The 15,076-nt window shown below is 41.3% G+C and overlaps 1 protein-coding gene across 4 annotated transcripts in view; it reads left to right on the top strand.

Annotated features, from left to right (window-relative positions):
- The window catches only part of scaper (S-phase cyclin A-associated protein in the ER), a 56,705-nt gene extending 42,719 nt beyond the window's left edge, over nucleotides 1-13,986 (top strand). For all 4 annotated transcript variants that reach the window (XM_005470739.4, XM_025908906.1, XM_005470738.4 and 1 more), the window contains 7 exons: nucleotides 872-1,101; nucleotides 2,656-2,811; nucleotides 4,921-5,155; nucleotides 6,547-6,696; nucleotides 12,169-12,360; nucleotides 13,211-13,259; nucleotides 13,522-13,986. In XM_005470739.4, coding sequence (XP_005470796.1) covers nucleotides 872-1,101; nucleotides 2,656-2,811; nucleotides 4,921-5,155; nucleotides 6,547-6,696; nucleotides 12,169-12,360; nucleotides 13,211-13,259; nucleotides 13,522-13,619 — 1,110 coding nt within the window. In that variant the 3' untranslated portion in view covers nucleotides 13,620-13,986. The remainder of the gene's footprint in view (nucleotides 1-871; nucleotides 1,102-2,655; nucleotides 2,812-4,920; nucleotides 5,156-6,546; nucleotides 6,697-12,168; nucleotides 12,361-13,210; nucleotides 13,260-13,521) is intronic.
- The last annotated feature ends 1,090 nt before the right edge of the window (nucleotides 13,987-15,076 follow it).

Here is a 15,076-nt window from a genome sequence, read left to right as displayed (position 1 = left end):
ACCATTAGACCAAATGGGAAGGTTCGACCTTTGCGGGGTTTCACATTAAACAGTGGCACTATATTTTAGCGTTGGGCTGCTGTTTTCGTGAAGTTTGCCTGGAAATAAAAATGAGAAGAATACTTGTGTTGCTGTGCTGTTTGATTTCTTTCTGCAGCCATTTTATTTGGGACTATATCTTGTCAGTGTGGCTGGTTTATCGTACATCTTTTTCATGTTTCAGGTTTGCGTACCTCAAGAAATGCTTTGAAAAGCTTTTTGCATTTCTTTGGAGAAGGGGATATGACTTTAACTACATTCTGATATTTTAAAATGTAATATTGTCAATATGAAAAAAATTGTAAATGGCTGTTAGTTTTTTTTTTTTAAGACTGTTCTGGTTGTAACATGGCTTAGGTGTAAGAGGCTGTAGCCATATGGTTATGGTTACAGCCTCGGCACCTCCATGCATTTTTATTTGAAGTGTTAAATCGTTATTGTGATATCGTAATGGTGTTAATTGTAGCTGTTAGTAAAAACTAATTTTTCATCAACTGATAAAAGGTCTATTATTCTTGCATGAATTAAACATAATTAACAGTATAACAATACAATTTGTTAGAAATGATTTTATTTAATGCTGCTACTTTTCTGTTTCCAACAGGACAATCTGCAAGAAAAACAGAGAATTTAACATTAACATCTTTGCTAATTAAACTGTATTTAAAGTTTATGCTGAAGACTAAGTTTTCACTCTTCTAATATTATATTTCTACTGTAGTCTCTCAACATTAGGGTTCATTAAAAAAAAATCTAGTGTAGATAAAATAAGTTTATAATTGCTTGTTGTGCTTTCTTATTTCAACATCCCCACCACTTCTTATTCTAACAGCTCTACGTCCCCGATGAGGACAAGTCCATTTTTGGGCGCAGTGTAAACAAACAAGTCTTTGAGGGTTTGACGACAGGCCTTCTTCAGACCATTTCTACCATCCTGGGGTCCCTGTGGCCTCATATCTCTGACTCTGGGCAAGGTGAAAACACGTGCATTTCCTCCCAAGATGCCAAGGTCAAGAGCTCTGCCGCAGAGTCCTTCAACACTCGCACACAAGATCTAATCAGGTATTTTCCCTCCGTTGCTCTGTACTACTCTCATGCTGCCTCTCCTCCTCCTACATGGCTCCCTTTTTTCTCTCCTGTACATCACTCCTGGACTCTTCTTCACTGGGTTTAGAGTTGGTCAACAACATGCCTTATGTAAAGAATATCCTGACAGAATGACAGTTTGCTTGGAAGCGGTCCAAGCAGCGTCTTGTTAGAATGGGAGTAGTGTGAGAATGAGGTATAATCTGGCTTCCTTCCAGCCTGTGCTACATTTTAAGCAAAATCTGCTTCTCAGGGGGGGAGAGTCACAAAGTGGCATGATACGCTCACTTCCAAAGCTTTGAAAGTTAGCTTGAAAACCAGGTTCAAGGGTATGTGGGTCTGTGCTATAGCAGTCGAGGCTGTGATGGAGAAATGTGGACTGTGAGGAAAGGCAGGCCCGGCCTCATGACACCTTGTGGACTAGTGCGGTCTTTCCAGTATCCCTCCCACAAACCATGATTCATCTGGACAGAGCAGCTGCACAGGCCCACCAATCTCATCCACTGACCCAGTTATAACCCTAGAGGCAAGAGAGGGCCTGAGAAAAATGGTGTCTTCAGACTGATAGTCTTGAGTACAAATGCAAGATTTACCTCAACTGTCTTAAAATGTGTATGCGAGGAAGAATATAAGATGAAAACATTGTAAGCGTTTGCAAAAGTCTCCCTTTTTATAACAACGTATTGTATATAGCACTTTAAAGGATCTCCCCATATCCTTTCTGCCCATTGTTGGTTTCTCAGTTTGTTTTGGACTGCTTTTAGCCCACTGTATGTGTTGTGTTTCCAGTGCATAGTCAATAATGCAACACGAAGTGGCAAGTGCGACCACCAAACAGGTTGTTAAACAGAAAGCAGGCACAGGACAAAAGTGTGATGAAAGATCCTTTCAGCCCAAGTAAAGCCGTGGAAGAGGATCAAGTCAAAACAATGGCACTTGGTTCAAGTGTCCAGTTCAGTTCATAATCAGGAGATCAGTGAGTGACAGTTCTAACAAAAACGCTATACAAAAGAAGTGAACGTTGAAAATGGCGATAAGACGAGAGATAACTGACTTCACAGCAACCACAGCAGCAACTTGAAAGTCTGGACTGGCAGCTGCAGTTCCCTCTAGATTTCCGTAAGCTCTTTGTACCCAAAGGTTAACGCATGCAGGAGCTTTGAGAAGACTAGCCTCGGGTCAGGAGACCGTTAAGGGCCCAGAGCTGGGCTGGCACAGGGGCCACAACAGCCCTTTAATGACACTATTAGCAGTGATTTGTGGCTGAAAGAGTACAGGGAACATGATCATGAGACCTGTCATTGGCAAAGACAAATTGAAGATATCACAGTAATAGCAGGGGGTGGATGGCTTAGGTAAGGTATTGGCTTTCAGCTGTACCACTGTGGAGGTATGCACAGTAAAGGTCTTTGTTTGCCTGTGTGCGATTAGCTTTTTACCAAGAATGTTCCGCACTTTTAACTTGTTTTAACATTTAGAGACAAATTTAATAAACCCCGGTATGCATTTTCCTCTCTGTTTGCTTTCCAGCTATGTGGTAAACATGGGGTTGATTGACAAGCTGTACGGCTGCTTCTTGTCAGTCCAAGGTCCTGTAGACGAGCACCCCAAGATGTCAGCCTTCCTCCAGCAAGCCTCAGCTCTGCTGCACAGCATGTGCAAGCTGTGCTTTGTCGTAACTGGACGGTGAGCCTTTTTCTTACTCGTTACACACCTCGACATCTTTGTGATCTCTTGATCTTCCTCTGACAAACATGCACACACACCTCTCTGTACAAGTAATGACAGAGGCTGAGTCACTGTCTGTGTTTTCTTTTTTTGTTTTTTGGACTGTCAAAAGGATCCATAAAAACGGCTCTCTTTGTTACTCAAACAAATCTGTCGTTCCTCTGCAATCAGCCGGCAGGTCATTCACTCCAGTCGGCAAGCTGGCTAAGCTGTCGTTATTGAAGATGGAGATAGGCATCTACTTGACCCAGTGCTCTGTCACTCACCATAAACCTTAGCCTGCAGTGTTGGGGGAGCCCACCCACGTGTGATACGGTGACCTCTACTCAAAGAGATTCAGTGGCGCCGCTGACGGAGGCTAAGCATACTATCACACCAAGGGACAGTGCCGCAGTTTTTGACTTTAAAGGGAAAAAAGGGGACGTAATAACAGAAATATCAGAATAATATTCAAAATGACATTTTAAATGCAATTTGACATCCCAAATCTAAGTAGCAGTGTTGTCTAAACAAACTTAACATTTTCAGTGTCAGCCACTGTGTTGCTGTACCTTGCCAGCTATAATGTGCTGCAGTATTAATAACCAGTTGCTTCACACTGCAGTGCCAAAGAACAGCTAGAACTCTGGATGACACTGAATATTTGTGAGAAAACGGTGTTTAATGACACTAAAAGCAGCAACCGGTGAGCTCTGTCCCGCGACGGCTATCTGTGTGTCATACAGAAGAGTGCTCATGGGGTAGTGGGATATTTGTGCCATGCCAGTTGCTGTGTCAGGGGATTATAATGGCATTACAAGGCTGTGTTCTTGCCTAGCAGCATATTTCACACAAAGCCTGTTGGCTAACATCAAGTATCAGCATGCACTGTAGGTTCCATCCAAAGGTCACACACCCTCCATTCTGCATGGCTGCAAATCACAGCGGGTGCTGCTGCAGGAGTCTTAAATTGTCTCTCTGTGCGAGCCTAGGGTTTTCACTGGAGTCATCCGCATTGCAACGGAGAATCTTGAAAAACATTACTGCAGTAATTACTTTTTTTTTTTTTTTTTTTTTTTTTTCTTTTCATTTTAAAGATTGCAGTAAAGTGGACACTTATCTCCTGTAGTGGGTTCTCAAGTCAAGTCTCAGATTGGGTTTTATGAAGTTTTTGGCATGAAGATTTTACTTTTAAAAACCTAAACCAACGAACTGTTTAATTCTTATGATGCTTTTGTCTTGCTTTGATCTACTTGCCTGCCTGCCAAGATTATCTTGTGCTTTTATTTATTTTTTTAGTTATTTTTATATTAAATGCAAGTATAAGAAAAACAGTGCATTGCCAGTCCCCTTAATCAACAGGGTAACGTCTTTGTTGAGCCAAACAAACCCGAGACAGACTTTGAGTAAATGTACTAGAGCGCTCAGCACCTTGTCAGCCAACTCACTGCAGTCTACCAGCTTGAAATCGCTGCCATGAGCTTCACATCGCGGTATTGCTGTGTTTACTGTAGGAGGAGTGCGAGGGAAAGGGCTAATCTTGAATCTTGAAGGTCCCCCTCCTTAGCTAATCTGGCTGTCAGTTTATGGTACTTGTTAAGTCAAAAATGAAGCAGCTTGGAAGCTTCTTGCATGCAACAAAATGAAAAAGTGTTATTCCATGAATAAACCAGAGGCACACAAATGGCAGAAGATGAACTTGAGAGCTGCCGTGTGATCCAGCCGGGTAATATACAGCACATTTCAAACTTGGTGCTCTTCCACTCGCCCCAGTCAGGTAATGCAGCAGTGCTAACAGCGTAGTATCTCTTATCTAAAGGAAAATCTTCTCTAAGCTTGTGTCTGGTGAGTAAATCAAGAAGCTGCCGAGGTTTGAGCTGTTTTTTGTCTCCTTAGTTTTGGGATGTGGCATCAGCTGCAGAAAAGAACAAAATATTTAAAGTATTTCCTAAAGTACCCTAATATTGTGTAATGTGTTCCAGTATGATTGCCTTTCTATTGGTCAATGTTCTCCCTCATCAATTTATTTTAGTTTTGTGTTTTTGTATTTTTGTTTCTGAGCATACAGTTGCATGTCTTCCTCTTTAGTGCTCCCAGTATATTCGACAATAAACGCCAGGACCCAACTGGACTGACGGCACTCTTGCAGTCGACAGACTTGGTAGGGGTGGTGCACACCCTGTATTGTATCCTGCTTCACAGTTTCTTGCCAGAGTCTGCTTCCCAGAGTCAGGAGCCCTACGGCCCTGGGGTCATCCAGGTGGCTTTACAAGGCATCCGCTTCCTCAACAGTTTTGCCCTTCTTGACCTGTCTGCCTTTCAGGTAAAATGATGAAATGTATTCTGATTCCTTTTTATTTATCAATAGAGATTTTGCACATTTTTGACATTTACATAATATAAATATAAAGTAGAATGCAGAAAGAGGTATTTAAATTACCTAAAAGTGTTTAATGCCCTGGATTTAATAAATCTGTGTATATCATCAGCTGAGTGTTAGCACCTTATCATTATAAGACTTTACTCTCCCTATGACAAAGATGACCTGTGCACATAAACACAGGTACCCTTTGACACCCCGCCACCCCCAGGTCATTTTTTGGGGGGATTGAATAGAGCGGTAAGGGTCAGCAGTTAGAACAGAAAGCAAGTGATTATCACTGTATGCAGGGCCATACATTACCCAGCGCGAGGAGGGGAGGGCGACAGCTTCACTGTGCTAAGTCACCGCATAGACTGAAAGCCAGAAGAGTGAGCGAGAATGCTGTTAATTATCTTAATGTCTTGTGGTAATTACTTTGAAGCAGCTTCCTCTCACTGACCCGCCATATTCAGGCAACTCAAAACAGCTGGAAATGAAAGCGTTTTACTGTCGTAGTTTTATGAACATTTTAAATAATGTGGGGTTTCTGGTTTTTGGTTGTTTTTTTTGTTTTTTAAGAAGAAGAAAAAAGCCACGAGTTGTAATCACCTGGTGTCTTGCATTACCGCTCTGCAACAGCTAGTACATAATATACTTGAAATGGATGGTTGATCTGCATTGAGGCTATTGTTCAGGCTCAGTTTGCTACCACACAAGCTCTCAGTGCTGTGTTTAGAAGGGAATTTCACAAGAATTCAGTCAGTATAAATATAACTGGGTTATGCCGTTGGTTGCATTTTGGCAGAAAAATGAAATTGCAAATCATTGTTAGGAAAACTTTATCAAAAAGAGTAAAAGAGGCTGTTTTTGTTTGAATGCAGTGTCGTTCACTATTATTTTCCTGTTTTCCTTTTTTTCTTTTTTTTTTTAATCTAAATTTATTTTTTTGCTAAATATATTTTGTTTCATGACACAAAACCTGAATTCACTTTCCTATTTTTTATTTAATTCATTTATTTTTTTATTATGTATAAATGCTAACACAACCAAGCTTGTAGTGCAACATCTGATGATCTTACAGCGCTTTGTCACTCTGACATGTTTAATAAATACTGTCTGCTGGCAGCTAATAGTATGTCATTTCAGTGTGGGATCGGGGTGTTTTACGGTCAGACCCCCTTTGATTTGCTTATACACGTACACCAAGTTTGTTCCCACCAGCAAAATATATATAACCTTTTATTACTTTGTGTTGTAATTGTTGTAAAAGCTCTTTACAATAACAGTCATAGTCAGTTTATGTCTAAATTACCTGTGATGCTCGCTGACGTGCTTTTTCTGTGACCTGTCAGTCTGTTCTAGGGGCAGAGGGCCTGTCTCTAGCTTTCCGACACATCGTCAGCTCCCTGCTCTGGTACTGTACCCAGCAATCATCTGAAGAGCTGCTGCACGAAGTCATCATCTGTGTGGGATACTTCACCGTTAACCATCCCGACAACCAGGTAAACCAGCTTGAACCTAAGATACACTGGCGCACCATATTTAATTGTATTGTAAACCAAGCTACTCTTAACATAAACAAAATATATATGTGCAGTGTTTATCATAAAGGGAGAAGTGACTTTTTTCTTTTTTTTTCATTTGACATCTAGTTTTTACTGTTCAAAAATGAGGCATTTAAGAAAAGAAAATGTTGTTGGAAAATTTGTGTTTTGAAGTCCTTCAGAAGACTTTAAGAAGTTATTAGTTTTATTTTTGGATTATGAGATCATCTTCATATGATTTTCTCATTTTATTTCTTGCCATTTATTTCTTCAGTTTGCTTTTTGTATCTGATAAAAACTAAAATCTGTATTTTTTTTTTTTTTTTTATGATTACCTATTTAGCACTAAAACAGGTGATCATCATTTAACCTCTACCTAATCCTGTTAATCGCTTACAAAACTTGCAACAGATTTTCTGTTACTTGTCAGCTAATTAGATATTTCCGCACTAGTTACATTTATTGCTCACACTTGTTCAGAGTTGTCAGTTGAGTTTTAAAAAGCCTGCTGATAATCATCTTACTGTTGTTCTTCTCGCATATAATTGGTCAGGGTTTTAAAAAGGATGTCATTTTGTAATTGTAACAAAAAGCACCTGTTTAAAGATTCATGCCTTGGCATTTTCCTGCTTTTGGTCCGCGTGTCGTCTATTGTCCCACAGAGTGACCTATTGTTCGCTCCTTTTAAAAGCGGGGCCATGTGCTGGTCCTGGTGTTACAACTACTTAGGGGGCTCTGTGGAAGTGAGCAGGATGCGATGGTGCAGACCTGGCTGCTGTGTAATTGGCTGTCATGCATGGCCCGTCTACCGGCCCCCTGATTAGTCGTGCTACAGTTGGCTGGCCTTTGATTAAGCTAAGCCTGTCTCACACAGGCAGCAGCCACCGCTTCAGTCTACACCCACACTGTTACAATCAGCCCCTATCACAACAATTTATGGGCTGGTTACGGATTTTAATGTGCCTTTTTTTTCTTTTTCTTTTTTTCTTCTAATTAAAGGTGGCTCGAGTGAATGTGCTACTTTGGGGTTTGCCCTCTGCTACTATCCAATCTAATTATTCTGATGTACACAATTAGCATTTGTTGGACATTGTAGCTCCAGTTTGCATATTATATTGACCAATTAAGCATTAACCGTTTGATAGACTGTTCGTCTTTGCACAGCCACAGCGATGATAATAAAGCACATGTAATCCCATATTTTATTAAAACATTTGCATGATGCTAATTTGATGTAAAAACTTGTAATTCCTTCACAACCTGGAAGCTGCCTGTGAGAATGTTTTGAGAGAGAGCCAAGAACTTACCTTGCATTTGGATCTTTAAAAGAAAAAAACACACACACACGTTTGTGTATAGATTGTCAGGAAACAAGATCCCTCACAACCTTCGCACAGAGTTGATCTTTGCCAGTGGTCCAGTTCCTGGAATGCGTCCATTCAGTTCTGCACCAAAGATGGATGGCGTTAAGGAGAATATTTAGAGCAGCTTGAGCTTTTCTCAAGCTAATGTAAGCACTGGCAGAACACAAAAGCGGCCCGACCCAAGGCCTGTGCGGTCACAGAGACTGCTGATTCACTGTCAGCACACCAGCTTTTGTTTATATATATGCTCTAGAAATAAAGCTGCTCATAAAAAGCAGAACTTTGAAGCAGCCCCTTTACATAGTGATATATTCCCTCTGCTCTGGGGGGGCATGAATAATTCACCTTGTCACACAAAAAGCCATTGGGAGAGTGACATATGTAGGGTTGTGTGTTTTCATAAGTGTGTCCCTGCTTACAGGGGCCACCGAGTCATGTAGCCATGTGTTTCATTGTCTGCTGCTTGTGTCTGTAAAGAATTTTTGACACAAAAAAAGAACAAACGTGAAGTCTGTTTTGTAGCTGACTGACATGAAACTGTACTTCCTTTTTCACCAGAGAGAGATGCACTGTTAATCTCCGTGTCTTTAATACATTAATCCGTAGTGATGACGTTGGATCTTAAGCTGACGGGCAGTAATTATAAACTGGTGACATGTTAACCCACTTGACTCCTGCTCGCCTTTTAGAAAGACAAAGCAATTTTAGAGTGTGGAAATCTTAAGAATACAGCACATGGAAAATTGCCACACACACGCAAGCAAAGGAAGCCACACACAAGTGCTGTCAACACACACACACAGCGGGTCTGATTTCAGGTACTGTATGGATGTTTCACTGTGGAGGCATCCGAGAGAACCTAATTTTTCTGTGCTTATATTTCATAAACAGTTGTTTTTATACCAGTAGCCTTTACATGAGCTATGGATTGTCTCTAGACTGAACATCCCGCGCGAGCGCACGCACACACCTGAGCTCATCATTCTCTGTGGGGTCAGTCTTCTTCCCATTCTCTTTGAGGGCGTTTCCTCTGCCCCGCAGGCCCAAACCAGGCTTTAGGCCTGTAATTCCTGTTAACCTGATGTTGAAACTCTTCCTTCAGCAGTCCATTACTGCCAAGACAACCAAGCCCTTACTGCCTGCAGGGTAAGTGCAGCTCGTGCAGACCATGGGGAGCCAGCAGCGGGAAATGCACACTCTGTATCACCCAGCAGAGTAAACAGAGGCAGAGAGAGACACAGACATGCACACACACTCCACTAACTGGCAGAAGAGTGCCCGATTGTTAGCTCAGTCCATGATTTACACCCAGCTCCGGGGGTGAAGCACAGGTCCAGCTGATTTTAAGTGAAGCTGAGGACATTTTTATTCCCGCGGACCTTTCAGTGAGGAGTTTCCATTTGTCTGTAACACTGTTGTCATGCTAGCTTCAGTGCAGAATTATCACTGGGTAAATCTGGGATGGGATGACAGCGGCAGCTCATAAATAAAGAGTTATTGAGCGTTATTGTGTAAACAGTGGGCTCGTTTTTGAAACGACTGACAGTTACCTTAAACGTCAAGTTGGAGCGTCTTTGTCAGTGTCTGCAGCTAGCGTCCAATTGTCCAGAGGAAGTTTACACAGCGTCCTGCACACATCCCCATCAGCCATTGTAACTGCTGTAAAAAAGCACTAAACACTTATTTGAGAAACTTTGTGTTATGCAGTCTGTTGTGCTGCTTCTCTTATCAGTAAAGGAGTCCCACTGAATCTGGTTTATATTGTGGCTTTAAGTGTCAGATATATGACCCCACTCTGGCTCTGGTTCCTCCTGAGGTGTTTGGAAACAGTTGTGACATTACAAATTTAATCAGTAAGAAATAAATGCCAACCTCATCCATACAGGCTATTTATGTTATTTGAGAAGTGTGCTGTATTGTGAGACTGTATAATTACAGTCTTTATTTTTTTTTCCTTTTCTCCTTTAAACTGTGGTTTCAGCTTTGACGCTGGCTTTTTCCCAGGAATTTGTTTGTTTCAGAACATTAACTTTACACACTTGTTGTTGCCATTGTGACCAGTGAGGAAGTTATGTAATGGGAGCATCATAAAAACATTTTTTTTTTTTTTTAAGGCCATGTCTCTGAACCTTAAGAAAGACCAGAGCAGCCGGGACACTTGAGCTTTTACAGGGCCTGCGTTATACGTGGACCAGACACACAGATTCACATGCTTGTTGTTAGTTTTATGACGTCAAGCTTTTGCACCGCTGATACTTCAGCTATGCCGGGAGAAGTAATGCTAAAGCATAATCTTTAGCTGGAAGCCATTTCAGACTCCGGTGCCGCTCTTCACCTGGTAGAGGTGCGGAAAGTTGGCAGGCGACTCTGTTTTTTTACCTCCAGACCGTCGCTGCCACCAGGCTGTGTTTTATGCCTTTTCTGCGTCAGGCACTTGAGGTTGGACAATTTGTTTAGGCAGCTGAAGATGGAATTGTGCGTAGTGGAGGATTATGAGATCCCTGGGTGATTTGTGGGTTGGATCACCTTAGAACTCCAGCTCAAACATCCAGTACTTGCTGCGGTGTTAAATTATGATACCCCAACATGCTCTGCGTTAATATACAAGAACGAAGAGATGTTGTAGCTTTTGCATAATCATAGTTTTGGCTTTCAGATGAATACGAGTGCATAAATTTCCACGCCCTTGTTTCCAGTTTTATCTTCAGGCAGCGTTGCAACACAGAAGATAAAATGTAGGCTTTAATGGAAGAAGTGGCAATAAAATACTAAATCTACACGCTGTGAAAATAAGCAGCCCTACATGTAAAAACAACCAGAACCGAACTTTTTTTTTTTTGCTTTCGTCAATGGATTGATATGTCTGGGTCCCCAAATTCCTTAGGGAAAAAAAGTGAGTGAAAAGTGTTGCGGATACTGAGAGAAGGTTTTCAGTGATATAGTAATGCACACCAGTGCACACATGATTTGCATGCTCTCTCAGTGCTTACATTTCAGGTTGACAAATTCACTGCTTCTGCCCTTTTCAAGGACTTGTGTTACCTTAAAGTTCAGACTGTCCATATGGATTCTTTAAACAAATGATGATGGGAGAATGACACTGTTTTGTGTCCCTTTGAACTCTGCTGTAGAGGCCAGCTCTGAGAACCTTCACCTTGAACAGATAAAAAGCAATGAATTATCGCTTTGTTTATCCGGCTGCTCGAACTCAAAGTGCATTATCAAAGGAGAAACCAATGGAAGAGTATTACAGAGAGTATTTTTAAAATCTTGTAAATCTTGTGAATTTATGTCACTGGGACTCGTGGACCTCTCCTTGCCCTTCTGGTTTCCATTGGCGCGGAGTCTGTACCTGTAAAGCAACACGGGATGTTTTTCCAGCCGGGCTTTAACAGGCTGACCTCCCGGCTTTCGACCGCGTGCTGATGGTCCTGTCGGGCTTAGGGGCGATGACCAGAGCATTAGGCGGAGACCCTTCTCTTGGCAGCAGCCACCTTTCTAATCAAATGAGGCTGCGAGTGATTTGGTTTTAATACTGGTGGTCCGGATGTAAGAATGACGGGCTGTGATGGAAAGCAGGATGTCGGCCCGGTGAGGATGCCATTAATGGTATTGCTCATTTCTTAAAGTGGGGGTGGCCATGCTGTCGGTGGAGCCTGCCTTTCACACGCCACCCCACCCTGTTGCCCTGTTAATGCCCTCTCAACCTGAGCTTCACTCCTTCACTGATTCCCTCCTGCTTTCGCGTTGCCTAAAGACCTTAACGCGGAACTCGAAAGTGAAGTTTTAGTCACATATGATAACATTGCTTCACATTTCTTGTTTCCCCTCGTGCATGTTACAGCAGCTCCGCTATAACCGTTTTTGCAACAAAACATCCCATCGTTGTGTTTTATAGCCTGTGATTGTGTCATGGGAGGCTGTGCCCCCCACCGCCCCCAGGTCTCCTCCTAATGGCTGTTGGTGTGTTGTTTTTAGTGGGAGGTGTACAGGGCGCTGATTTACAACCAGCAGTGCCACCGACTGGCTTGGTGACTGACTATCCCCCGCTCCCTGTGTGTTTCAGATGATAGTGCAATCTGGCCGCCAGCCCAGCGTACTGCAGAAACTGTGTCAGCTGCCCTTCCAGTACTTTAGCCACCCACGCCTCATCAGAGTACTCTTTCCCTCGCTCATCTCGGCCTGCTACAACAACCCTGAGAACAAGGTCATCCTGCAGCAGGAGATGAGCTGCGTGCTGCTTGCCAGATTTATTCAGGTAAATATAGAAACATTGTCACACCTGTACTGTGCATTGTAAAAACACTTAAGTACACAATTGTTGATCATTAGTATGTGTTGGAGTATATACATTTAATGCAAATTCCTCTTTAGCATCAGTCTTTGTATAAAAACGTAAAGTATATTCCAACATGTAGGGCATATATTCCTCTTAGAGATGCAAGCTTAATTAAACTGTATGAGTGATTTGTATGTTTCTCTAAATAAATAAGAGTAGTAAACATACACACACATAACAACTGACCCTTACATCAGTGCATCTATTCTTGTGAAGAGGAATTTGCAGGAATGCGGAAAGTATTATAAAGGAGTCCAGTCTTTTAAATAGAGTATCCACACCCAGTTAATCTCATTCACACCATAAGGAAGCTCTGTGCATCAGCTGATTGACGACTGCTCATCCAGGCCCCAGTGAATCAGTAACAGGCCGGGCTTTACAAAGACAAACGGTTTCCTTCACACTGGATTTACCTGCCACTGGTTCACCTCCCAGTAAACAGCTTGTCTCCTTCATCTTCCTCCTGACAACAACCCCCCTCACCACTCTGCAAGCTCCACTGTTTAGACACAGATTAACTTCCATTCAGAGGGAGACAAGCTATTGTCACGTCTTTCAAACAAAGCAATAATGCATGGCGTCTCGCCCCGCTGCCCTCATCTCTGTGTTAACCTCAGGAACATTCCTCCGAGTGGAACGATTTAATCCGGAGTGTCTTAGTTTACTGAGTAAATTGCAACAAGAACATTTTTTATTTTAATTCATTCAGATATTACTCATAATCTGCAGTACACTGTATGATGATACTAAAGCCTATGTATTCTCTTAGGATTGTGCATCAGAGGAGAAGGATTCAGACAATAAACCAAGTAAAACGGGTAAGTTGTTTAGTTCAGTAAGTGAAAACACTAAACTCCATATTTTTAGCTGTGTAGAAATATTTTAATATTATGGGGTGGTTAAAACCATATCTGCAATTAGTTTGATCTGTTTTGTTATGTGCTTTTTTTCCCCCCTTTTTTTTTTTTTTTTTTTTTTAAGGATTAATAAAAATGTCTTCGTGAAGAATTTTAGCACCCGCTTGTTTTAGTGAAATTCTACACTGGGTTTTAAAAGGATTTCTGTTTTTTCTGTCTACAGTTTTTCAGCCACTGGATTTCTGTGAACTGTCCAACCGCTTTCCAAGAGATCAGTGGGATTCAGCGCTGCAGTTTTTCCTCAAAAAGCAGGAGGACTGATGGAGCTGCAAACTTGATGACAAAGCACTGTATTAATCGTTAGAAAAGACACTAAGATGTGGAGATGTTTTCAGCTATTTTTTGTTTTTGCACATGAATAAAAGATATGCTCTTCAAACTGTGTCAGATGTACAAGAAAGAAAGAAGCCTTGTATATTTGTGCATCTAGTTTGATTTCTTGAAAGTCATTCTGTTTAAGAGGAATTTGCACAAAATGTCTTATTTGTACATTTCAGTGAGAAAATGCACACAACTACTTCATTTAACGTCTAAATAAGCCATTTACTTCTGTTTGTTCCGTTTGTAGTCAGTAAAGCTTACAGCAGTGACCATCTAAACATGAAGTATTTACTTATACTGTAATATATAATTTGCCAAACATTTTCTTCTATACTGTTTGTGTGTGTGTGTGTGTATTATTTGGTTGAATGTGAATTACTAGAATGTTCTGTAGTCTACATAATGCCAGTTTAAAAAAAAATGACCTGCCTTGATTCCTGATATGTGTTAAAGGTTCTATTTTTCAGATTTCACATTTTTTTTCCTGTTCATTCACTTTTTGTTAGGAGGAACTTACAAATTAATATAATTTATTGAGTTTGTAATCAAAAATAAAATAAATATATGTGATTATGTGGTGTCACTTTTTTTTTTTTCTGTGCACAATGAGCAGATGCATTTAAACTCCATGTCCACCCTTAATTTGGCTTCCTATTGAGTTGGATAATGATGCCCAGTGTGAGCTATCATTGACGACACACCAGTACATATGAACTGGTTGAGACGTATAGAGGTCTTTTGGATCTAGCTGCCTAAAAAAACTGAAATGCGGCAATCTACAAGTTAGACTCACTTCATTGTGCGGAAAATGCAGTCTTGACATTGCAAGTTTAGGTTGAGTTTAAAGTCCTGATCAGTTACAAGATAATCCCTGTTAAAATCCTCAGGTTATATCACTCCATAGCCTTTTTTAATATTAAATAAATAGTTAGCACTGCTGTATCTAATTTGCCACTTTGAAATATTTACCAGCAGGTAACAGGATTGTTCATTTTAATCAGATCTCGTTTCCTTCAGTGATTTTAAAAAAGAAAAGATCCTCCCCAACAAATTGTAGCGGGTGTAGGATGTCAGTGACGGCTTGACCTGTATGCTCTCTTGTCCAGCGGCTATTTGTCGCTCAGGATTCCTACTGGAATGAAAATAAACTCAAGACACGCCAGAATGCGTCTGCAGGCTGGGAGTCCCCTCAGTGCTGCGCGTTTTGTTGTGGGCCCATTCAGCGTATCCTTTGCAGGTGATGCCAGATGTAGATAAGGGGGCCGCCGAAGCCTGTCCTCTGTCTAGACTTGTAGCCTAACTACGGGGATTCACATGGTTGTAATGGTTTACTTTTTTTGCACTTTCCCCCCTAAAAAAGCTCGATTTTTATCATTTTATCACCATAACTGGAGCAC

Source organism: Oreochromis niloticus, linkage group LG7 (assembly GCF_001858045.2).
Source record: "Oreochromis niloticus isolate F11D_XX linkage group LG7, O_niloticus_UMD_NMBU, whole genome shotgun sequence".
Classification (NCBI taxonomy): Eukaryota; Metazoa; Chordata; class Actinopteri; order Cichliformes; family Cichlidae; genus Oreochromis; species Oreochromis niloticus.
Note: the sequence above shows the minus strand (reverse complement) of the source record. Positions and strands in the feature narration are given on the sequence as shown.